The 26,551-nt window shown below is 38.3% G+C and overlaps 3 protein-coding genes across 4 annotated transcripts; 2 read left to right on the forward strand and 1 right to left on the reverse strand.

Moving 5' to 3' along the window:
• Positions 1–234: 234 nt before the first annotated feature.
• Positions 235–10,758, forward strand: LOC105256182 (chloride intracellular channel exc-4). Its single transcript, XM_011265901.3, has 4 exons — positions 235–510; positions 9,183–9,488; positions 9,606–9,932; positions 10,127–10,758. The coding sequence occupies exons 1-4, from the start codon at positions 442–444 to the stop codon at positions 10,205–10,207; spliced, it is 783 nt and encodes a 260-aa protein (XP_011264203.1). The 5' UTR covers positions 235–441; the 3' UTR covers positions 10,208–10,758.
• A 1,556-nt stretch (positions 10,759–12,314) lies between these two features.
• Positions 12,315–25,063, forward strand: LOC105256180 (TGF-beta-activated kinase 1 and MAP3K7-binding protein 3). 2 transcript variants are annotated; one of them, XM_011265899.3, is made up of 10 exons: positions 12,548–12,726; positions 19,433–19,573; positions 20,405–20,891; positions 21,527–21,898; positions 22,503–22,730; positions 23,342–23,493; positions 23,565–23,658; positions 23,746–24,009; positions 24,702–24,758; positions 24,851–25,063. In XM_011265899.3, exons 2-10 carry the CDS (start codon positions 19,466–19,468, stop codon positions 24,874–24,876), a joined length of 1,788 nt encoding a protein of 595 aa, XP_011264201.1. In that variant the 5' UTR covers positions 12,548–12,726; positions 19,433–19,465; the 3' UTR covers positions 24,877–25,063. The 2 variants fall into 2 exon arrangements, with proteins under 2 accessions (XP_025269821.1, XP_011264201.1); XM_025414036.1 differs by lacking the exons at positions 24,702–24,758; positions 24,851–25,063 and having other exon boundaries at positions 12,315–12,726; positions 23,746–24,448.
• Positions 25,032–26,549, reverse strand: LOC105256181 (pre-mRNA-splicing factor Syf2). The gene is made up of 4 exons (XM_011265900.3): positions 26,342–26,549; positions 25,911–26,051; positions 25,537–25,832; positions 25,032–25,465 (listed from the first exon to the last, which is right to left on the reverse strand). The coding sequence occupies exons 1-4, from the start codon at positions 26,435–26,437 to the stop codon at positions 25,300–25,302; spliced, it is 699 nt and encodes a 232-aa protein (XP_011264202.1). The 5' UTR covers positions 26,438–26,549; the 3' UTR covers positions 25,032–25,299.
• Between the last annotated feature and the right edge of the window lie 2 nt (positions 26,550–26,551).

Raw genomic sequence — 26,551 nt, forward strand, 5'->3', positions numbered from 1 at the left:
TCTATAGGTAAACACAAAACCCTAAAATAGATCCCATCACCTGAAAACATGAGAACTTATCTTTCGTATATCGTTTAAATGTCTCGTCTTACAACTTTTATATCGCTCGAGAGCAGTCGAGTACAATTCGAGGCACCACAGCTTTTGAATTTGGCGCGTTTTTCGTCGGGCAACGAAACGTCACGTGATTCGACGGATGCGCTGCAGGCGGCGCTAGCGGCGTGAACGTGGCGCGACGCGCGCTGCGTCAGTATCCCGCGAGCTCCCATCGTGTTTTGTTCGTTTCTTGCTTCGCCCGGTCTCCATTCTCCATCTCGAGTCCCCCAGGGTGGGAGGGAATCGCCGCCGTCGCCGCCTGCAGTAGACGCGAGAGCCGACGAGAAACGCCACAGAGACAAAAGTGCCTTCTTCCTTCCTCCGTGAACCAAGATCCCTCTCAGGATGGCGGACGACAGCCACGAGAACGGCACCAGTAACGGCGACGTGCCCGAGATCGAGCTGATCATCAAGGTGAGTGTGCCACGCGCGGTCGTGGATCGTGAGCGAGCGAGACAGACAGATACGTTGATAGGGGGACAGGGGAGGGGAAGACGCGAAAAAAAAGGAGGCAATCGTCCCGTGCGCGCTATGGGCGTGGAGCTGTACCGACTCCTGCTCGTTGCTCCTGCAGGAGATCCAAAGAGAAATACGGAGAGCCTCGCCTCTTTCTTTCCCAGCAGGATGCCCGCGACCGTGAAAATCGAGCCGCTCCGCGAACGACCGGCGCGGAAATAATCCGCGCTGGCCGTTGACCGTTTCCCCTCCGGTCACCTTTGACGTTTTCGACTTTTGTTTCCGTCTCGGGTCATGTTCGGCCGTGATCGATGCTCCCGGATGCGGAATTTTCGTCCCTTTATCATTCGAACGCGCCGACGCGTAATAACTGGAGGTATTCGCGAACAAACGGACGCGATGCACGCGGACAATACGTGCGTACGTCGCTGAGGCTCGCCTTTTCGCCTCGCGAATCACGAATCTTGGCGGATATGCGCTCCTTTTGACGAGTAGGCTCGCTTTAGCGGACGCATCATGTGTCACGAGCCTTCGTATCACGCCAACGTTACATCAGGGGTCAAGACCGGTTTACCGTGGCTCGATTCAATTTCTGACGTCGCTAACCGTTGCCGCGGGTACGAGTAGACGTGATTTTCGCGCGTCTGAACCTCTTGGAGCTCGAATAAATCAAATCCGCTGTTGGTCTCCGATGGGAAGAATACGGATACGAATGTTCGAAAACATTCGGATTCGAGATGCCGTAAATAAGCAGAAACGAACGACGCGTGTTTCGAAGTAGCGCGTCATACGTTACACATTTCTTTACGCATGGAGTCATCGAGGGCGCCGAGCCGTTCTCGCACGCCGCTTACTATGTACTCTCCTTCCTCTGTCGATCGTTTGTGTATTCAGCGGGCAGTATTACAGACGACAGATGGAACACGACGAGAAGACGCCCGCCGTCGTCGTCCCTCGCGACGAGAAGTTGTCTCGCGCGCGACCCGGAAAGTGATCGTGACGGGAAAATGAAAGGCCCCCTCCCCCCCGCCCCGCCCTCACAGCTGTGAACTAGCTTTTCCCGGGGCCCGCCTTGGAATCCGGAGACGGAGATCGCGATGTTGATCTGGAATTGTGATCGATCTGTACGCGTGATGCGATATAAATTCCATTCTATCGTGATTGGCGCGTTCCTATCTTATCGGAAATAAATCGCGCGTTTTGAATCTCGCTGGATAGATCTCTTCATCGCGATTAACGGTCGAAGAAGAATAAAGAAATTTCGGATTTCGTTTCTTTTTATCGAGTAAGATGTTTTTGAAAAATCACGATTCTACGAGATGTGTCTTACATCATTAGAATATGACAATTAAAAATGGTGTAATTTAAAAATTTTATAAATTAGAGTATGTCAATATTCGATATTATTCGGAATAATCCTTTCTTCGCCTGGAAATAATAAAACGCGATGAATCAATGATAAATTATGTGTATTAAATTATAATCAAAAGGAAAATATGATAAATACGTTGTTACATGATATCGTAATTTCGCGATATCGCATTATTATATTTTTGGTTTCGATTAGATAGCAACATCGGAATGTTTGCGATCGCTATTATTCGGATTTTCGATGGACTTGACTCGATTCGATCGAGGGTGTGAGCTCGGCGTGAGTTCTCTAAACTTTCTTTTCACCGAGTTTCCAAGGGGGAATGACTCCTTATAAGCGGAAACTGGCTACCTTCGACAAGTGACCATTAAAGAGCTTGCGATTAAACTTTCGCCGGAACGCGCTGATTGATCGGATTTCTTCCAAGGAAAATTATCATCCTTTACGCGACGATAGACTGCAATTTCAACATGCATCATTGAATATTTATATGATTTTTGCATAAAAGAAACGTGGTATTTCTGATTTGAAATTGCAGAACAAATTTTTTCAAACTTTTCAGAAATATTTTTTCCAGTATAAATATAATTTACACTATTTACATAATGAAAAATTTAATGTATTTGATAAATTAATCGTTAAGAGTTGAAAGATTAAATTATTAATATTAATATATTAGTAATATTATTAAACATGTATCTATTATTTATACAGGAATTATATATATGTAAATATATTTAATAATATACGGAAAAAAGTGATAACTTTATCTCGCAACGATATGATTTTTTTAATAGTGAATTTTGTCGAAAGCGTTCGCTCTACTCATCGTTGTCGATCCTATTGTGAAGGCAAAACGATTGTCTTCCATATCGGTGCAACTTGTCCTCAAGTATGTCAATGAGAATTTTACACGAAGGCCTTTCAGATAATTTGATTTATCATCTCGATTGCATTGTTAGATAAATATTCGGGTAGTTTATGCAAACCGGATATTTATTAAAAATACGCTCTTACGAGTAAACATGATAAAATGTAAAAATTGATAATAAATTATCAGCTTTCTTAAACGTGCGATATAAAATTACGCGATAAAATTTTAATATATCGTAATTTATATAAAAAATTAGATCTCGCGAAAGCTCGGTATATCGGTATATTTTTTATAATTAATTATGTTGTAATTAATTACAATAATTATAGCGATAATCATAAAGTATAATAGTTGTAACAATTTAATGGCAACATATTTCTGCTATTATCGAGTGGAGGATCATAACAGTATCATCGACAACTTCTTTAAAATACGATCTGACATTCCTACGTCTTTAAAATAACATATTTCGAATATATTAATAAATAAGTGTGAATATTCAAATATTGCACCGTTAAAAACGCGCATCGTCTGTATTTTCGTAACGAAATACCGTAAATACGTGATTATTAAACGGTGACCGTTTAATTTATTCGATTAATGAGGTCACACACAGACTGTTATGTAGTCGCTGTGGCTATACCGTTGTTGTGAATCAAAGGAACGTTCGAGTGGCAGGTACAACATAAACGTAATTTTGTATCCGATCGTCAAAATCGCGCGAGCGGGAAGATTTAATGACAAACCGACCGACCTTGCACTCTCGGGAAGCAATCATGCGGGGTCTCTCAAGTAAGTGTGTCAAACGGGACGAAACGATGAAGTGGCTACCACAAGGTCCTCCTCCGAGATTCTACCGTTAAACGATGGACTCCTTTACCTTCCGCTTTCCTCCTCTTTCTTCTGGCTTTCCCCGCCGACTTCGATATGACTTCGTTCCTCGGATCTTCTCTATATCTATTATATCTACGCGAATGCCTCGAAGATTTATTTACTGAAAATAGAAAAGTACGAATATTAGGATAGAAGGAAAAATTCATATAAGTTTTGCTATCGCAAAGGAAAAAAATATATTTTTTAAGACTTTTTTTTTTAAGAAAAATCGGAAAAAAATTGTAAAAAAAATCAGAAAAAAATTGTAAAGAAACAAGAGGGAGAAGATCTAATTTTTTTAACTTCTCCCTTACCCGTACATTAATTTTCATGTTCCTTTTAAAGTGTTTATCCTATTATAATTTAATTATTATGTTTTGACTACGTCCTTCTTTTACGATGTTCCGGCTCGCTAGAATTATTTTTCCGACCGCAGTTATTTGCATTAAAATAAAAGGTGATCGCATAACACCACCTGCGGCGATCGATCTGACTTTAATCTCCTCTAAGGTCATTACAAGCGTGTCTACATGGAAGACACTCCAATAATTCGCCCAATCGTTTCATGAACACGTAACGCTGACGCTTCAATAGAGCATGAAGAAAAATGCATGCGCAAAAAAAGATGTATAAAAAAGACAGGTATAAAAAGAAAATTATTAGTATTAAACATCGCGGGATGAAAGATGTTGATGTTCAGCGGAAAATCCAGTCCTGGAAAACGTCGTCCTTCTAATAACTTACAAGTTTAATATTTCTTTGCGAGCAATGTCTCTTGATTTTTTTCTTAACTAATCGTTAATTTCATTCAGAAAAGGTAGCGAGCACGCGGATGGTGGCAAATGCGTTGTGAAATTATAGCTCTCTCTTTCTCTGTCTCTCTGTTTTGCTTTTTCGCCGCGTATATTCCTAGAAGTCACACACGTGCATATATACGTGCATCTCTTTCTATTCGTAATGATGTACTATAAGCAAGATGGTAAGAAAATCGCACGTCCCCTACATATGCGATTGAAATATCGTAAAGAAACAGATATAGCATCGTTATATTATGAATTATTTATTTGGAAAGCAGATTGTTTTAAAAATTCAGTCCAAGTAGAAACATCCAGCTGATTAATATAAAATTTATCAGTGCATTGTATTTATTATACTTTAAAAGTATATCTCTCGCGTGGTTTAACATTGAAATCGTATTATTTTTGATGTTAGTATCTCCTCAGCAATTTCAGCAAATTATTCGAGAAATAGTTTGCTTGGATGTAAAATTTGTATGACGTCCAAGGAAGAATTTCTTTGGCGAATGTCGCGGGTATGCATTAATTTTTTCCGGACATGTGGAACAAGGTTATACTCGCGATATATTCATTAACGATATCACCGATGCATACATCGCTCTTAGCCGGTCTTTCTTTTTACGCTCGATTTCTTCCTCCTGTCTTTTTTTCCGCCAGTATGCTATTCAATGGCTTCGACAGAGTCGCATAACGCAAACCACCGTACGCTCGCGTAACAGACATTGTAATTCTTCTGCTTCTCGCGCGCGCACATATAAAATAAACCAAAATTCTCCTCGGCGAAGATTCCTGTTTCCGGTCAATCGCATATATCACGCCCATAAATATGCTGAATTCGATTAAATGTATTTTCTGATGCTTAGATAACCGCTTATTCTGACTTTTCGAGGAATGGAATTCGCCTGCGTACGTATGTCGTATCTGTTTTCATGGAGAATTCGACCGTGACGTTCAAATTGAAATGGCCTGGATAAATTGTGTTGTATTTTGGAGGGAGGGAGAGAGAGAAGAGAATAGAAAGAGAAATATAACGCGAGAGAAAAGCTGTCAAGAAAAGCGATTGCTCAGCTTATTTTTCTTTTTTTAAGTAATAGTTTTCTTCAACAAAGAATATATTCTTATAATCTTGAAATATACTCATCACAAGTGTTAGAAAATCTCATTATCATGTACTCAAAAGAAGAATTTATTTTCTCTTCAAGAATATTGTAAAGTTGTATCGAAGAAAAATCAAACTTACTTTACGTCAACTCTTGTAGTAAACCAAATTTTTCTTTTAATTTAATATTCTTGACTAAAATACTGCACTTACTAAAATTCAGAATATATTCAATTAAATTTAATGCTTGTGGTAAACTTATGATATATTTGCGGATGACTTATGATATAATTGCGGACAAACTTATGATATGCTTAAAATAAATAATATTTACTTGAATACAGTATACACTTTTCTCTTCGAAGATTCTTCGATTCTCTGTGAAGAGATGCACGTCCTGTGTTACGTTAGGCACAATAAGATTCCGACATCATTGATTCCCATTCCGAATTGAATGGATATCGATGCATATCGATGATAGGCACACCTGACATCGCGTACGAATTTTCAGGCTTTCGTAATAGAGAAAGGAGGTGAGGAACGAGACTGAAGAGGTAAAAGAGATTGCAACGTTCAAAGAGATGAAAGATGTTCGGTGTCTTCGTGACATTTGATCCACCATGAGCGTTCTCCACACGTGACTCGCACCTTCGACACGAATACCGAACACGTTGGATTTCCGCATAGTCTCGACAATATTATTAAATAAATTATTACCGTTACTCGTGTCCTATACAGAAAAAAAAGAAGTGTCAAATCAAAACTTATATACTTAAACTAACTAACGCGTTCGTTGTTTCGTATATATGCAACAATTTCTAATCTTGGAAGAATTTAATAATTTTAAATTTCAACAATATTATCATCTTATTTTAATATTGTAATTGTCACCTCAAGAATATATAATTATTTAATTCTACTTTAAGAAAATTATAATCTTTGATTTAAAAATGTTATTTTCTATCCAATACTGTTTCTTTTCCATTCAAGAAAATTAAATCTTAAATCATGAGAATATATTTTTCTCGATTAAACTATATAAAATGGCTTCATTCAAGTAAGCAATTATTCAAGCAATTATATTTTTCTTAAATTAACGTGATATAATCTCATTTCAAGATTTCCATATTAAAACTAAATATATTTTTAAAATAAGAATGTCCTTTTTTTCTGTGTACTATTCACATTTTACGTCTTACATAAGTTCAGTTTTGACAACGTCGATTTAATCGCGGATTATTTGCACTTTGTTCGTGCTTTCTCTTCGATTGTAGACTTGAAAATAAATGTAAAGATTGAATTATATAATAATATTAAAGATAATTAAAATAATATCGCGACACGCAGTCTCAATTAAAATAAAAATTGATAAAGAATCAATATTAAAGTAACATTATTGCAATACAAACTAAAATTAATGAAGACGTGTTATTTGAAGTGCGAATTATTTTTCTTTCCGTTACTTGCTTATATTGCGTGCCTTATTCGGAATAAATGACTCATCATAAAGTCATCTTGCACAATCGTACGAAGGGGAAGGACATAACTCTTTAGCTATACTCCTCGGAATTCTTGATTAACATAACTGCTGCGGAAAGTCAAGCTTGATGATCAAATAGAGGCCTCACTAACGTGTGTCCTTATCGAATTATTATTCTATTTTACATTCTCGTAACGAATATCTTTCGAAAATAATAACGCTTCGTTGACATTGCGCAATGATACTTTGGATATAACAAAGAACACTAGATATATAAATGAAAGATAACTAAAGATACTTAACAGATGTTTAATGGATATCTAAAGACTCATTATGACACATTTACATATATACTTCATTTAATAATAAGAGTATCTGAATTTCATTTTTATAAGACAAATAGAATTTAGAAGCATAAACTCTAGAGAATCTCGATAGATTGTAACTTTTTGGATATTACTTTAGAATAATTTTACCTTTAAATGTAATCTCTTTACCATTCAAGACTTTGCTGTCAGATCAAAGAGAAGGCTTGCTTCTAAAAAAAATAGATAAAAGGCATTTTTCCGACACGTATATTATCTGAAATACAAACTACGAAAGAAGCCATCTGTAAAAATTTGATGATGTTGCTTTGATTTTGTGGGAGATAGAGTCGCTCGTTGACAGGATCCTTTTCGAGGATCATGTACGCTAAATAAAGGCTCGACTTTCTCACGTTGTGCAACGTCCGAAAACAGATCGTGCGTCATCGCCGAGAAAGAATACAGAGATGTGCGCGTGTGAGGAACCAGCTGCATGACGCATATGAGACTGGAAAGTAAAACAAGGACATCATTGGTAGTAGTAAACGATAGTGGCAGCGGTGATACAAAGGCTATGATATCGCGATCTCTTCATTCCCCTAACTACACACGGCTCATTAGGTCCTGGAAGAGCACGGTTGATTGTTAACGCCGGATGAAAATAGAATCGGCGTCCAGGAGAGAAAGAGAGAGAGAGAGAGTTGGCAAATTGCCGAGATTTGATTTGCTCGAATTACGGCAATACTGTGGGTAATCAGTAGGTCTGGCCTTACGAAGGAGAGCGATTACGTTACACAATGTGTGGGTTGTTTAACTATCACCGCTTGGGTGAAGGATCAAAGTATCGGGATAATAAACGGAATGTCGTAGAGAGAGATATTCGTTCACACAATTGTCTATTAGATACGTTATTAAATACAATATTTCACGACAATTCTCGTAATGGTTAAAGATTGAAAAGTATGAACGCATGAGAGATGCATAATTGGAATAAATGTCAGAGAGAAATAAAGCTCAATGATTAAAGTTAAAACAAAAGTTTCCGTTGAAAGATAAAAAGCCTTTTTATCAGTGATATTAAAGTGAAAAATTATTGGAAGATTGATAGTAAAAGCATGCATTGCGATTTGTATTCAAAAATAACACGTCTGTGAAAAAAAAATAAAGATTGAAAATAAAGAGATATTTTGGATCGACAGATTGCGTAAGATTTTTTGGGATGGCCGTGAGCAACAGAAAGTAGGAGCGTCAGAGAGCGAGTAAATAAACCGTGACATCGAGGAAACGAGAGCGGAGCTCTAACAACTTTGACATGTACTCTTGATTTGGCTAATCAAGCGAGAAAAAAATAGGGGATAGAACTTGTCCGAGTTTAACTAACTGGCTGGGTTTGCTCATCGTTGCACGGAACAAAGATTCGCGCATTTCGCCATTGTTGGATACGCACTAGATGACGTCAGTCCTTATCGCCCGGAGATACAGACAGGATAATCAAATCCACGAGATAACGCGGAATTTACATGCTAGCTCGCCAATAGCCGCGAAAACAGTAATCAAATACTATTAAAATTATATGTTTAATTGAATGTTGAATTATATGTTAAATATATGTTTGAATTAAAAACTTATTTTTAGTCGAAAATTTTCATAGTGCAAAATGTATTTCGTACATGAGAGGAAAAAAGGAAAAGGAGGAATAATTTTTTTTATTTTATTTATTTATTTTTTTATTTAAAATATATTCTTGATATATGTATAATTGAAAAATATGATGAAATTCTTATTTTAATTCTGAAATGTATTCGTCTAACGCAGAAAATATTTTTTTAGGCATCGACGATCGATGGCCGTCGAAAGGGCGCCTGTCTTTTCTGTCAGGAGTATTTTATGGATTTGTACCTCCTGGCAGAACTGAAGACGATTTCTCTGAAGGTGACCACCGTGGACATGCAAAAGCCGCCGCCTGATTTCCGCACCAATTTCCAGGCCACTCCGCCGCCCATCTTGATCGATAACGGCGATGCGATATTGGAGAACGAGAAGATCGAGCGACACATCATGAAGAATATCCCTGGCGGGCATAATCTATTCGTACAGGATAAGGAAGTGGCTACTCTCGTGGAAAACTTGTTTAGCGTGAGTGTCATTTAATCAGAATCGAAAGTGAAATCGATCGAGAAATCAAACTGTTGAATTGTATGTCTCCTTTTCTGATGAGAGAGAAATTACATGTGTTGGTTTCGTTGATTGCAGAAACTCAAGTTGCTGCTGTTGAATGCGAAGGACAAGGACAAGGATCCCAAGTCTTCGTCGCTGATGGCGCATCTACGTAAGATTGATGAGCATCTAGGTCGCAAGGGCACGCGCTTCCTTACCGGCGACACCATGTGCTGCTTCGACTGCGAACTGATGCCGCGGCTGCAACACATCAGGGTCGCCGGCAAGTATTTTGCCGACTTTGAGATACCGGAGACTCTGGTGCACTTGTGGCGGTACATGCATCATATGTATAGGCTCGACGCTTTTCTACAGAGCTGCCCGGCCGATCAGGATATCATTAACCACTACAAATTGCAACAGGTGAGGCGCGCGAGTCGACCTCTAATTACATGCTAGTTGTCGGCTGAATTGAATAATTAGCAGTCTTCGATGAATGCCTTTAATTTGCACCCACGCTTCTCACGATGACGCAATTATTACATTCGCTGTGCGCGCTAAATTGTGACTTTCCCACGTTCGTCGATATAATTAAAACGAATTTCTGATCATTGCAGAGTATGAAAATGAAGAAGCACGAGGAGCTGGAGACACCGACCTTCACCACAAGTATCCCGATCGAAGTCAACGATGATTAGACTGGACCTTCATCGAGTCTGCGATCACGTGACTTTGATTAGACATCGAGATCGAGACTTGTAGCGAAACGGCGAATTAACTTGACAGAGTTTCAATGGCATGCGCATTTTGTAATTTAATATCCATCATTAGTATCTCAAAAACAAAGAGGAATGTTTCCATTGGAACTCATGTCTTTCCAGCTGCCAGTGTTCGTGTCGTCGCCGCATCATTGATCGATTCATACCTTTTTGCTAAGCAATCATTGCTGAATCTAATCCCTTTTTCGGGATAAAGTCAGGTGTAAACAGATTAGCTTTTTTACTGCAAACGACGCGACAACATATATAAGTGCATTAAGACTTTAAGTCTTAGTATCGATACAATGTCGATTTTCTTCATTTTTCTTCTTTTTTTTCCACTATGTATGGTATGCATACGTAGTTTTGACCTGAGTAGTATTAGCAAGATTTTAATTTGCTATTATTCAATTAATTAATTAAGATTAGGAGAAACTATCATGATTTTGCCATTTTCTAACGGCAACATTCATGGAAACTAATATCAAGAATGCAAAAGAAACGTATGCGTTCGAGAGAATCGGGTGCCATTATTATATTTTTGCAATTTTAATAAAAGTTATCTCTGAATAATTATTTCAATTATTCTTAAATATTGTTCTTATAAAAAGATAAAACGTAAGTAAAGTTGGTAAGATATATAGAAAATGTTTGAGAGATATAAAATATTTCAATATCATTTTTAAATTTGTGCATAACTTGTTTTTATAAATAAGTTCGATATTTTTCTTATTATCATTGCTACTCCTGTTATATCATAAATCATTATAAGAAGATATTTAAGCATAATCGAAACATTTGCATTTAATGAAAAGGATAGCGAATTCAGAATCATTTTTTAATGCGGCTTGATGTTCTTAACACGATTGCTCGAAGAACACACATTATCGATATACGTAGAAAAAAAACGTTTCGCTCTATTTTACAAGATATATGATCCAGAGTGCGTACGTTTCTTCTGAATTCCGTAATGTAGGTATCTTGTTATATTCCCGTTTCATTGTTAGCACTTTTAGTGATTTTTACAAATGAAAAACGAGTATCGCGTAGGCGATGTTTTCCAGTCGAAAGCATTTAAAATAACGGCATTCAGAAGCATCGACTCTGCTTATTTCCGCACTAATACACAATCCACTGTTCCAGAAAATAGAAAACGAGCGATTTTATATTCGTAAGCAACTGTCTATTTCCGCATTGGTAATTCTATTATTATTATTGCTATTATTATTACTATTGTATTATTAATTTTGGTTTATATATCCATAAAAATCAATATACCAGTGTTTACATTTAATGCCTAATATCCTATCATTTATTACGGCAAAGAATATAAGATGTAAGTTAAGTTTTCAAATCTATAATATGTTGTTTTTATGGGCGTTATATTTTTTCTTGTTAAATATACGTACTATATTAATATTTTATATTTTGTGATATTATGGATAGAGAGCGATTAAGCATATGGGATTTTTTTATTTAAAAATTAATCAATAATACAGGAACGTAATATTTAAATAAATAAACATCGTGTTTTAAGAAACAATTCAAAGAAAAAAGTAAAGTGCAAATCAACAAACAATATGCAACAAAAATTAATTTAAAAAATCCTTCAAAATTGTATCATCTGTAAAATTATGTGAAATTATAAAAAGTATTATTAGTATAAGATAGTTAACTTTTATGCGAATTCTCTTTATTTTTCGATAATTTTAGTGTTGCTAATTTCACAATTTTTTTCCGCGAAAGAGAGACTCGACCAACTCTCGAAGGCGAGAGAGAAATTTACGGAACTGGATACGATCGGAGGGAGGATAAAAAAAGGAGGAGGACCGTATCCGTCGCGTTGCGCGTCTATCCGCGTCTCGTACGCGCTTGAAAATAGCACGCATCGCCGTCCCTTCTCTTCGCGGCGAGCTATTATGACGCGTCTCCCATTCATAAATAGAGACGCGCCGCCATCTTGACTGCGCGATCGCGCGAGTTCCCATCGCGATTCGTGCCGTCGTCGTTACCCGCGATCGTCTCGCTCGCGAAAAATCGGCCGAGGCATTTTCGCGCCGAGAGACGCCGTGCGTCGCGTCGAATCGCGCGCGCAAACGTCGCGGATCCACTCGAGCGGAAGTCGCGGCGCGGTGGTCGGTACGCAGTGCACAGCTGATCAGTGGCCCCGACGGACGGTAGCCGTTCGGCTCGTCGCGAGTCTGTCCGACGCGAAGGAGCGCGAGAAAGGAGGACGGGACGCGAGCGAGTGTACAACGGTGACAGGTGAAAGCTCCGGGGGACGGGGAGGACGATACTCCGATAAAGCGCGCGCGGATCCCAGGGGCGATCATCCAGGAGGTGGTCCCTGCCTTTCGGCCGAAGCGTGGGTGCTGTTCGCGGCGACGAGGAAAAGAAGCGAGGAAGTGGTGCACAACGTCGCAGCCCGCTCGTCGGACGTTTCCGATGGTTGCCGTCCGGTAAGTGTCGAGATCGCCGATCGCAGGGGTCTGAAAATTGGGCCGATCATCGTCGTCGTCGTCAGCGACGTGGACGACGGCGGCGTCGCTCGTGATAAAGAGGGGAGGAGGAAGGTGCGCGGTGCGGAGCGCGCTCTGACTTTTACTCGAATACCCCGCGCGGCACGAAAATACACCTGCGATGGAATGCATCGGATGGATACACGCCGCAACAACAATGCGCTGCCGTGATTCGGCCATCGTTCCCTTCGGCTACGCGTTTCGTTTGCGTCTCTCTTCCCTCCCTCGCTTCCCTCTCCTCCGACGCTGTTGAAAATTGTGTGTGTGTAACTTGTAATTATTTCACTCTGAAAATACACATATATTATTTATATACATATAAAAAGCGTAGCGCAGAAATAGGTTATCGCGAAACCGGTAGGGCTATCTTTAACGCGTCTACGCCGATGCCCTGCATCAGACGCGGAAAAATGCTCGCCGAGGTCATCGGTTTCAATGATTGCGCAAACGATTTATGGAGATAATCTATCACTCGAAGGCCGATACTCTCAAACTTCGTACGTGGTTCAGAATTATTTGTCGCGTATAAAAACGCAACAGAGGCGAACGTAAACAAACCGGAGGGCTTCATTTAACACCAATCGATCCATTAACGATTCTTGACTTACGCTGACTTTTGCTGAAATAAATTTACGCCTCAAATGCAATGATCAGGTAAATTATAGTCATTTCGTACAGACAAGAATGGCAGATGGAATTTTCGACAGAATATAGGATTTTTTCTCTCGTGACGTCGTAATAAATATTTTACATTTTAATTGCGAAACACGAAATGAAACGAATGCACTTCTCTATTTGACTAAGAGATGGAAATGAGAAGGCGAAGTGTATTAGTTGTACAACAGCGCGAGCAGTCTGTATCACTGCATCATTTTAACGTTCCGCCATAAAACAAATGTATCGCGTGCCTGTCATAACAAGCTCGCGGTGAAGCGTTACATCTCTCGCTGCGTCGGTTTATTTAAAGTCGGAGTACATACTAGCGACGATTGGCCAACGGGGCCAGGTGCTCGTCTCCTGCGATTGAGACGTCCTGGGGCGCCGATTGATGCGCTACGATGTGTTGAACTTGGAGCGAATCTCGATCGCAAAATCAAATCTCAATCCCACGCAAATCTTATACCTCAGTATACCATAAAAGTTTAATCGTTAAAAAAGAGCGTAGAATTTTTAATTTCTGTTAAAAGGAATTTGCCGGAGAATTTCAATTTTTACTTCGTCACGATTTCTTTTATCGATATAACATTTTAATATCATCAATATTAATGTGAAACGTCGAAAGAGATGTAATTTGATCGATACTATTATTCATCTCAATCTTTTGTATTATTTTTTATTTGCGATAAAAATCTATTAAAATTCCTACAACTCAGGAATCTAATAAATTCTAATAAATTTGATTTTTAATTATGTAGGTTTAATCTAAATTTAAGAAAATAATCTCTTTGACAAAGTACAATTTTTTCGCGGGCACTTTTATTCTTGACAAAAGTCAAGCTTTCTCTGCTTTGAATAAAGAAAGAAATACAAATACATTATAAATAGATGAAAGGAGAGCCATAGAGTAAGAAAAGTGCAATATATAATTTTTATAATTAAAAAACAATTTTATTGATATGTTTCGATCTCAAATTTGGACACACATTCTCGACAAAATAAAAAAACCGATATCCGATGTACTTATGCTCTTGGATTTCCTAATAAGCGATTATGTTTATATTACATTTTCTACATTACTACATTTAATATATTTTCTTGTTCGATTCTTATCTTTATCGTCTTTTTCTAGCTGCATTTCACTCGCTATATCTGTTATGATACATTTTATTACCAACATTTTCGTATTATTTTTGTTGCTGATGAGTATCGTCTTTCTTGTAGCTGACACCTTTTGAAGACTTATCGCGTTAATATTTGTGAATCGATACCCTGACATTCCTTTGACTTCAAAACATGACTTTGAATATCAATCTTTTTTTATTTTACTAAAGATGTATGTGATCCAAATTTAAGCTCGAAATATATCAATAAAATTCTTTTTTAATTATAAAAATTATATATTATTTTTCTTACTGCTCTCTGGCTCTCTTTTCGCTCACTTATATTACGTTTATATTTTTATATTTCTACTAGAGTCTTTTCTCATCGTATTTTCTTTAATAAAAAAAATATTTATTGTTTTCTCCGCGAAATGATCGACGAAGATTGTACAATCGCAAGTGAATTAGCCGTCAAACTTGCTCGGCAATTTCGCTTCATAATTCAATTAGGATACGCGTGCAAATAGACAATTTGCGACGAATATTTGTGAAAATTTTCGGGATGATTGCACGTTGTGTATGGAATTTGGATTTAAAAACAAATAATCTATATCTGAATGATTTTTAATGAAAAATCAATTTTTAGGAGCGATTGATGAATTATGTCTGTAATTATGAAGGTGGTTGTACAAATTTTTTTGCACAGTTTTTGCTTTGAGATGATTAAATTATCGTTTTGACGAATTAAAAGTATATTTTAACTAAATTAATCGCGTGAATTATTTTAAATATATTTAACAATATAATTTAATTAACTTAATAATTATGGAAATGTCCAGTAAAATATTTACAGATGTAAGACGACGGTTTGCGGATTTTCGCACGAGAGGGAAAAAGCGCGATATTGTTTTCAATATGGATGGCGTTTATTTTTGCCGCGCGACTTATCGTAGGGATCTGGTTAACGTTAACGGTGCGTCTCGCCCGTCAATTATTATTCCTGGTTCCTTATTTTCGTCTGGTGGCCGACCCGACTTGACGCCTCCGACATACTTAAATTCCGCGACGCGGATTAGCTTTTGTCGTGTCGGATTTACCGGTCCAAGTAATATCAAATCGTGTATCGACTCTCCGGCTTTTCAACAACCTTTCAACTATCGCAACTGACACAATTTCGAAAAATGGAATCGATGAATAGTGATGTCAAATTTGTGAAATGTCTAATTTATTTGTAAAAATATCCGATATATTTGTAAAAAGAAATATTCAAAGAAACTTTATAGAATCTTAGAATAGACACGAAGAGCACGACTCTGAATTGCTATTAACGGTTCATTACGTTCGTACGTCGCTGTGCTAATGAAACGTTATTACGTGCAATTAGCTCCTGTAACTATTGCGAAGCAACAGGTGCCCGACAGCCGTATTTTGTAACTTCAAAGACTCATCGTGCAATCTGTCATATAACTCGTGGCGATAAAAAAACAACTCGTAGTCGTTACCGTTCCGCCGAATCTGTGACTTTCGACGGGTTCTCGCTCTTCTCTCCGCAGAAAATTACGCGGGGATCGTCTGTTTTCGCGACACCTGCGCAAAATAATCCCCGATAGTTTAGTTAGTTCGACGCTTTCGGGTCTACCGAGGATTTTGTAGGGACTCCTGCTCGGATTTCTCGAAGAGGCGGATTTCCGCGGCGCTTAAAAATAATTCCGCGCAGAATAAAAGAAAAGGGAAGACGCGGTGTGGAAATACCGGGCGGAATCCACCGCTTTTCCTCGTGTTTCTACACGGAGCCAGACGAAAACAGCCGCGCTGCGCGTGTCTCCTCGGTATTTCATGACACAAATATCTTCTCGGCAGCCTGGAATTCCGCTTTTCCTTTTTCGCTTGTCCCGACGCGAACGGCGCTTTCGTTTCTCCTCTTAAAACGTTCCCGTCGCCGACAAACGCTCCGACTTTCCGCGATAAATTGTCTCTGTTTTTCTGTCAATAAGGGAACTTGCTTCGCCCCAGCCGCGATTTTATCCTCTTACCGGAAAAGTGAAGCTCGAAAATGTAAAGTATTTCAACTGTAATATATCTCTATCCACCTACGAATTCTTTGAACAACTTGAAATGGAGTTCTCTTTCGAAATTTGACCGCGATAAAAGCTTATTTCTTGATTTTGTATCAAATTTACATTTATGTTCATGTACATTTATTTTCATTATTATATTTATTTTTATAATTAACTATAAAATTGAAATTTTATTAAAAAGCTTGAGCTAACTTCCGGTTTAAATAATTTTGTGGAAAAGATTCTTCATCTTCGATCTGTTATACGTTTAATTTTGAATCCATGCTTCTCACGATAATTATTCTGTTTAATCTATCGCACGATGGTGGCATCTGATCACGTTCTACGCCATTGAAAAAGTGCCTTTGGCACGAACAGGTTGATTTATTCGGCTGGTTGTGCGCGAGATTCGTGAACAGGGACCGGAACGAATTCGCGTAGCCCACCATCTTCGAGTGTCATCTGCCCACTCGCATTTATTTGCATTTCGCTCATTTACATATAGACTTGATTTCGAAAATCTCAAGAAAGAGAGTGAATTTCTTGCCAAAGACCGTCGGCGTAGGAATGGAAGATTAAATAAATCTAAAATAATGTCCGGAGAAACGATTATTCTTGCATAAAAAATTTCTATCATGCAAAAAGGAAACATTATTTAAGTCCTCATCAATCTTTTCTCATAAATTCTAAAAAAAATCTGTATTTTTAAATATGAAAGCTACGTCTAGAGAAGTAGAGGAAAATATATGTATAATAGTTTCTAGAGATACAGATGCATGGAAGATGTAGCTATGTCGAATTGAATCCAATTAATTGTATAATTAATTTAAGAATAGGAAAAACGACAGATAATGCAAAATTGTATACAATTTGCGCCACGTGCCACTTTTCTCTCTGATTGATGCCTCACTCGCTCGATCCGCCCTCTCGCCAGGTGCGAGATGGAAGAAAAGGAAACGGCGAAGATTATTAATTCCCTCTAGCACTTTATTTCACCGCGTGGCCGTGTGCCAAATGCGAATCCCGAATGCGACCGAAGCTTTTTCGTCTCCCCCAAAGTCTTTTCCAATCGAATTGGCGTCGCGCGCAACGTTTGCCAAATCGAGCTCTTGTGAGTGCAATCAAATGTAAATCATTGCATTCTCTAAAAGCATTCCTTTAAAATTAATTTGAAAAAGAAGTCGACGGTATTATTACAGAAGAAAATATTTTTTTCCGTTTTTTTTATTATCAAATATTATATACACTGGTCTCGCGCGCATATTTTGACGTCATCATTGTCATTGCATTTTTTATATTTTTGATTCTTATAAATATTTTTACCCCTCTTTTTAAGGTAATATTTATTTAGATAATATTAATTTTTTATGATATATATATATATATATATATATATATATTAATTTTTTTAGGATAATAATTTAATTATATTTTAATTTATTATTATTGACATAATGCCGTTTATAAATTTTTTTTGTCGCGATTAGTTACATTCTCGCGCAAGCGTCTTTTTTCGCAAATAAACTTATCCGCAAAATTGCATCATGTCTTTACAGTACCGGCTAATTATGCGACACTATTACGTGCCTTACTGCACAGGTGTCTATCGTCTTCCTACGTAGCTGCCAATTCCGCGATGTAACGGGTGTCGTAGAACGATCGGTCGTTGGAATAGGTCAGAATTTCAAATTAGCCGCGCAGATTTTGGCAGTTTTTGACAAAAAATCCTGCGATGATTCAACTCGTGCGTAAGCATACATATTTAGATTTCTTCTGATCGTATGATTTTATATAGTTGCTACTTTTTAATTATTATTTCCAAGAAAGATATGTATTAACAAAAGCATACATTGTATATACATATTCTAATATTTATATATATCATTATATACATTGTATATAATGATATATATAAATATTAGAATATAAATGAAATATATTTTATAATTCAGATCTGAATTCAATCACGCTATTTCAGTAGACCGATAATATCAATTGTATTTCGATTTATGATCTTTGCGGGAAAACAATGTAAGCTTGTAGATGACGTAGCAGAATATAAATAAATTCTTTCTGGAAGGAGAGATAACGTGGACTTTCCAATATTGAGAAAAACAATTCGTTGTTCAACTTGTGCGTTACTCTTGAAAAATGACTTAGTCAGCCGAGTTTATAAATACAATAAGATTATGCTATTGAAAGAGCGAGGAAGCTTTCGTCTCTCTTGGCATGAAGGGGTAAAGGCAAGTTTCAAGAGTAACGTACTACATCTGCCGAATCTCCTCCCAAGGAAAAAAAGAAAAAGAAAGAGAGAAAGAGAAAAAAAAGAGAGAGAGAAAAAAAAATAAGTGTGTGTGTGTGGGTGTGCGTGTGCACTTTTGACATTTCCCAATTGTCAGGTTCCACGGTCTTTCTTCTAATCTTTTTCCCGTCATTATCGCACATGATCGAGTCATAGAAAGTCCACCGGTCGTCATTTTCACGCTCTCATTCAACTTTCTATCAGACAATCAGACGCGATGTCGTTCGAGATCGTCGAGATCGTCCCGGCAAGTCTACAAAGATTCGATCTGGATGCGGCCCAACTCGCTTATACAATAAATTACAAAATATCCAAGTTTCTGGGAAAGCTTCCGGATCGCGTTATTACGAGAGAACTCTTGGCTCGTCTTTCATTATCGCAACGATCATTACAAAAGACGAGAGAACCCTCTTGGCTCGTGTCAGCCATTAATAGCGTAAAATTTACGGGAATCGGCGACCGACTGTTTTGTATCGGTTTGACACGGCGAGACGTCCAAATGTAACGATAATACGTGGCACCTGCAGGTAGAGGCCCTGCCAGGAGGATGGGGGCCCACGATGGGGGAGTGCCACTGCTCTAACATCACTATCATGCAGCTGTTCCACGAGCTGAAGCAGCAGTTCCCCGCGCTCCCTGATCACGTCGTCTCCCAGTGCATCGCCCAGGTATACAGGTGGCCTTTGTCCGTCAGGAGTGTGGCCCTATTAAACATCCCCAGCTCCATATCTCTCAAGCACCCGAGAGAGAATCACTAAAACTAACTCCGCGTCTCCCTAATTGCCTCAATAACGACTAACTGGCGCTTAACACGGTTTACGATGTACGATTTAATGAGAATTGGCAATCTCTCCTCGCCTCTTTCCTCGCCTGTATCATGCATATCGTTGAATCCATTTGCACGAGCGTGGAACCTATGTATATCTTATTTAAGTAGGCTGTTCTCCACAGAATTATGGATATACTTCTTGCTTTTAAATTCTTTAGCCGATTTGGAAATGATGTTTTCTCGATAATACACATTTTTATTAAATTAAATTAAATTTTAGAATAAAATAAATGACAAAAGAAGTTTTTTAAATTAATTCTAAGTTTAATCGAAATCTTAAATCAAGACTTAGTAAAAATTAATATGACAATAAAAATTGGAAAGGAATATAATAAACCATGATATTTCCGTTTTCCTCAACATCGATGAAAGATTGCATCCAAATTGGCCGAGGAAATTACAAAATATCCGATGTTTTTAGAATATTGTATACAAATCTTTCTCAGCATCACACAAACATGTACGTGCGATGTCCGGGATAATTGTAAGCAATCGCGCGAGGCAATCGTGTTCAAATTCGGAACGCGGCGAGGAAGCCGAAGAGACATGGAACGCGAGCCCGAACTGCGTTCCGCGGTATATCTCCGATATCTGGAAAAATGGACATTTCATCGGAGAGATGAACACCGGAGAGATGAACCCGCTGACCATAGATACGTGTGCGTTGCAGAACAGCCACGACCGGGAGATATGCGCGAGGAGCCTGCGGGCCACCCAGGAGTCCCGTCCGTCGCCGGGCGCGTTTCCACCGCCGGCCCCTTGCATCGGGGTGCAACAACAACAACAACAACAACAACAGCCGTCGTCTCCGCCGCAACAACGAGATCAGCAACGTTGCTGCGCGATGAATCAGGTACAGCAACAGCAACGCGGCATCGCGGTCGGCGTCAGGCGTCCTCATCGACCGGCGTCGTTGGACATCGGTATGACACGTCGTTGCATCCCCCCCGTCGTAGGCTGCATCCGCGCCGCCACCGTCGCGACGTCGTCCACGGCGTCGTCGAACCCCCTCGTCACAACCCCGTCGTCCGCACCTGCCGTCTGCACGTCGCGCGGCTTCTTCGACGACGGTTGCACCGTCAATAGCAACGGCAGCAACGTGCCGCCCGGCTTCGAGCTCAACGTCAACGTCGCCTGCAGCCCCGCGGGCAATCGCGGTACGGATGCTGTCGTTGCTGAAATTGACATCGTATTCGCAATATTTAACGTCATAGCGTCTTTAATTCCGTCAGTTTATATAGTGGACTAAATCAAAAATATGAGTCTAAAGAGGAAATTTCTTAAAATAATATAAATTAATTTCCTCCAGCGAGATATTTCTAGTAGATTTCAATAATAGATTTGTAGAGTAGCTGGGTATCAGTATCGAACGTTAAATATGTGATACGATTAAGCGAATTTAAAAATCAAAAACGATGGTATCGAATCAAAAGTGATCGCGGCACGTAATGAGGATTTTATCTGGCTCCTGATAATCGTAAAGATAAATAGGATGTCTACGGTTGTGAAAAATAATTAAGCGGATAGTAAAGCGTTTTCTTCTCGGAAAGACGGAATCGTTATCTTATCATTATTGGAGATACTATTTTGGATATCATTTTTATTATTCGCGCTCATAATAAGGCCTCACAATCATTATTCAGAAATTCGAACGGACCAGTTCGCAAGTTTATTTCGATGCGGACATACACCGTCGACTTCTTTTGATTTTAGCCATCGGCTCTAAAGTCGCGAAAATTATTGAAAAAATAAAATTGTAGACCAACATTTAATTGTAATTTTGCACCAACAGATTTTCGAACGGTACCGATTATCGGTACCTGTAAACGAAGCGACCTCGTCGTCGTGCCACGACCTCATTACGCCGAACCTCTGTTAGCCGTTGGAAAGCCCGGGACGCAAATCGATCACACGCGAAGTTACACCTCGGTCAGCTTGACCCTCAGACCGCCTTCTTCCGAGCCGCAACCCCCGATCGATATCAGATCAGAAGGATCGAGCCTGACTTACTCGACCTCGTCCCTGGATCCACGTGGCTTTCAGAGCCGCCTGCAGATCAGCATTGGTCCTGGAAACGTCGGTAGCGTGGCGGCGGCCAGGATAAGACCTCCGATGGCCAACAGCCTATTACCGTCAACTCAAACGAGTCCACAGCGGCCACCTGGTACGTTTCTCGTTTCGGACAATATAGTCCAATTTGCCAATAAACTTTGTTCTCCGTCCTTTTGTTCAATTCCGAACGGCTAGATTAGAAAGAGTTTCATGGCAAGATTTCTCGGTGGATTGTCGCTGCCTTCCAAGAGAGGAGCAAGCGTATACAATTTTTCGGTTCTACCGAGAATCGAACCGGGACTTTTGCTTTTGTAGGCTAGTAAACTGCCTACTGTGCCACACTTCGCTCAAATAAATTTTACTAGAGTTTAATTTATATATACTTTTAAAAAAAGATATTTATCTAGAGAGATGTATTATAAGAACATATACATGTATAAAAATATAGAAACGTGCGTATAATATAATATAATATTTAAATTATATATATATATATATATATATATATATAATTTAAATATATATATATATATATATATATATATATATATAAAGTATACGCGGAGAATTTATCAGTATAAAATGCATAACTATTAACTTTAATAAAATCGTAGGCAAGATCTCGTCTAGATTGTCAAAGAATCTTTTGCTAAGATTTGTCAAAGAATCTTTTGCTAAAATTAACCCAGAATTTTTTTCATTTGCATCGCTCCCAGGACTTCCGCCAGGACCGCCGAGCCAGCTGCCAAGACCGACGACAACGACGATGAGCGCGCCGACTACACCCTCTGTACCGCCAACGACAACGAATATCGTTCCAATTTGCAGTCTCCCGACGACGCCTTGCGCACCCACGACGATCGGCATCGTATCTCCCTCCAGTGCCAGTGTTGGGGATCATACGCAGTCCACTTCCGATCAGAACCGATCGCCGTTGAGTCAAAGTAATGCCGGAACGACGACAAGCTTTCCCACTTCGAGTTCTGCAGCTATAGCGTTGCAGAAGCGCGCGCACGTGTATATTTACCTGGAAGTCACTCGGTCGCACGTACTACTCCCACGCACGCAACACCGAGAACGTTATTTACGCATTCCTGACCCCACGCTTCGGGCTATACATAGCCGCACATCGCGGTTACAGCTACGCGGACCACCTGATCCGGTTTTTCTGATCGCGAGAGTTCGTGCGTTTCCTGAACGCCGCTACGTTCCTGCGTTAAACGCACCCGTGGCCTTCGGTCTTTTTTTCGCGATCAATGAAGAAATACGATTATAATGTTGTTTATGACGCAGATATAACACGTGTTTTTTTTATCTATGCAGATACGAGAGCTATTAAAACTACTTTAAGTCGTATTATCATCACGGTTAATAAAATTGTACTAAAGCGAAGCGTAATATAATAAAATTAACGAATCGCGACTGCGGCAATGTCATCACTCGCGGTGTAGGTAATAGAATAAGAAAGTCGTTGTAGTTAAAGCACTAAAGCTTTGAGGCGATTCGGCTCGCTTTTGTCTGTCTAGGCAGTTAAAAATATTATTAAAATTTTTAGTGACGGAGCACCAAAAGAAATTGATCGCGGAACAATTGGTTAGAAAAGAAAGGCTCGCCAGAGAATTAAGAGTCGAGAAGGGACGACTCGAAGCGATGAAGAAGGAAGTACAAGCTCTCACCAAACCAATGGATCCTTTAGTATCCCCTCAAGTATGTACAGCAAAGAAGAATGCATGATATGATATCATTTTGATATGTATTTTAATGCGAAATTTTTGCAGGAGCGGAAAAAACGGCTAAGGAGCGAAATATATATGCTACAGGTCGAGTGTGATAGGTTGGCCGATCAAGTGGATCAATGGTCAGACAGACGAGGTATTTACTTTTTATTGTGCTGTCACAATAAAATCTCATATAAAGTTATAAGCAATTCGTAAGTAGATCGAATAATTGTGCTTTTAGTACCACTGGGCGAAACCAACGAGGAGTTTTATCAGAGCATTTATACCGGCCAGCCATTGCCGACAAGACCGTTAAATATACCGCCACCTTTGCCGAGTCAACCTCCAGTGTGGCAATCGGAACAACCGACGACAATCGGGAGCGATAATGAACGGGACGAGCCATCGTGGGTCTGCACTATGTGTACTTTCGACAATCATCCGCTAATGAACAAGTGCGAGGAGTGCGACATGCCGAGACTGTTGACCCCTAGCGATAGTGCAGGTACAGTGCACGGCATGTCGCCAGAAACGATGCTATCAACCTTGTTGTTGTCGTCGTCCTCGTCGGCAGCGGCTCGTTATGATCGTGTTGAACCTCCTTCAATACCACTCCAGCCACCTGGAATAGAATAACTTGTTGCCTAATAGCATGTTGTTTATTTGTGATATAATCTCTGTGAAAACTTATAAGGTTATTTCACAATTGACGGATTAAACGCTCATTATTCGAACTTTTAAAGTCGACGCGATGAAGTACTTATATAAAAGATATATTTTATTATCACAGTACTTTTACGAATCATCACATTATACTTTTCAGAAATTTTTAACAAGTATTAAAAAGCTATTGTTAAACTGTTATATAATTGTTATATAATTGTATACTTAATTATAATTAATTTTGATTTTGTTTTTAGCATAATAAAAGAGAACAAGATGTGTGCGGCTTTGTTTTTATTTGTTAAATATGCGTGTGTGATTTCGATATTGCATGATTTATTAACATTTGATTTACAAATTATATATTTTTTACCTGTTTTTAAGCATTAACATTGTTGATATAGCATTAATATTTTCTAGCAAAAAATATTTTAACTAATTTAAGGTAAGGAAAAGCATTGTATGTTTAATAATTATGTATGACACTTCATCGAATTTTATGGCATTACTATAAAGTGGATTTTTAATTTTCAGGGGAGACGCAAGATATTCATATACGAGTAACACATCATCACAATTTTTCGCCAAGACGTAAGTATCGCTTTTGTTGAAATGAGATTAATATTTTTATCAAATATAATACTATCTTCAAAAATAATTATTTCTACATATTATTTTTTCAGGTACAGTGCACAGTTGGGTGGTATGACGTGAACTGAATTAGAAATTTTAAAAAAACTGTACATATATAATTATATTATTTAAATTAAATAAATTTTTGTAGCGGCTCTAAGCGATTATAATAGAACATGTGACTAATGTAATAATTTAATTTTTTATTTGCAATTAGTGTGTATATTACACGTTATTACTTAATTAGTTCGCTCTGTAAAGTCTCTGTTTTCAAGTTGACACTAAATAACTAATTGGATAATTTTCCTGACATATTTCTCTTTCTCTAAAGAAATTTCTAGAACATTTAGATTTTCGCGTATCAACAATTCACACTAAGTGCTGATAACAAAAGATACATTTAACTACAAAATTTCCTTTTCTTCAGATTCTTATTTGTATAAAAATTATCGTATAAAATACAAAGTATATTTATAATAATTGTAACAACATTCCGTCATTATATAGCTGTACCCCTTTCCAAATTCAACTTTGTTTCCCGAGTATACTCGCCGTAGAATCTTTCCAGTTTCTGATTGAACTTTGCATTACGTTCATTAATGTAATCGATATCCGCGTCATCGTTATGCATTCTACGCCTACTATATTTCTCTCTTTTTGCGATTCTGTAAAAAAAAAGAAAGTGTGAAACATGAGTTATCAAAGATTTTTACTATAAAATATTAATTTTACTTACTGTTTTTCCAGATTGGTGACCATTTTGTCTATCGCTTCTTTTTTATCTTCGTGCAAGCCATGCAATATTGTATTTCGATCCCCATAAAAGGCAGGTCCCAACTTCTCCTTTGCTTCTTCGTAGGCTTCCATATTTGGTTTTATATTTTTCACCAATCTGTTATATGATCGTATCGCTGCTTGTTCATAATCTGAGAAACCTGGATCTGGATTTTGTTTGCTCCTCTTTTTCCTAGCTATTCTCTCTGCTTCTGTAGCGTCAATGTTTAGCAATTTGTTCCGTTCATAATCTTCGCCCTATAGAAAGTACAAATTAAGTAAATAAGTATTTATATATCTAAAAATGTAAGATTTCATTGACATCTGCTATATTACTTTAGTCTCTGCCTCTTTTCTAGCAGCTTCATCCTGCATTATCCATTCGGCCTGTCTCTTGCGAGACTCCCAATTAGCAGGTAACTTGTTTCTCTTATCCTCCTCTACAACTTCTTTGTGATTCTGCATTCTGGCTTCGTTCTGTTGAATCAATATGAATGATATAGATGTAGACAAACCAATAATATATTTTAATAGATTAATATATACATTTAAATAATATATTTTAATAGATTAATATATACATGTCTTGGGTAATTTGGAGCTGGAATTACCTAAATTATATCCAATAAATAAAGAGAGAAAAAGATGTTCAAAAATATTTGATTCTTTTAAAGTGATATTGATTATTCCAATTCCAAGAAATTAAATTATAAAATTTTCATAAGATATCTTTCACACAGGTTAATTTTCATTGATTGCAAGCTCACCCTCTTAGCGTGAAGATCTCTGAGCCGTTTCATTCTTTCTTGATATTTCGCTGTCGCGGATTGCGAAGACGATGCACTTGGTGCGGCATCATCCATGTTCAAACGCAATTGAATTGAATACAATTTCCAAGAAAACTCGTAAACTTCGCGACCACCAATGTAAAATAAATATCGACTTGTCAAGACCAACGAAGAGCCTGAACAGCGTCA

This window comes from Camponotus floridanus, unplaced genomic scaffold, assembly GCF_003227725.1.
Source record: "Camponotus floridanus strain SB8 unplaced genomic scaffold, Cflo_v7.5 scaffold74, whole genome shotgun sequence".
Taxonomy (NCBI): domain Eukaryota; kingdom Metazoa; phylum Arthropoda; class Insecta; order Hymenoptera; family Formicidae; genus Camponotus; species Camponotus floridanus.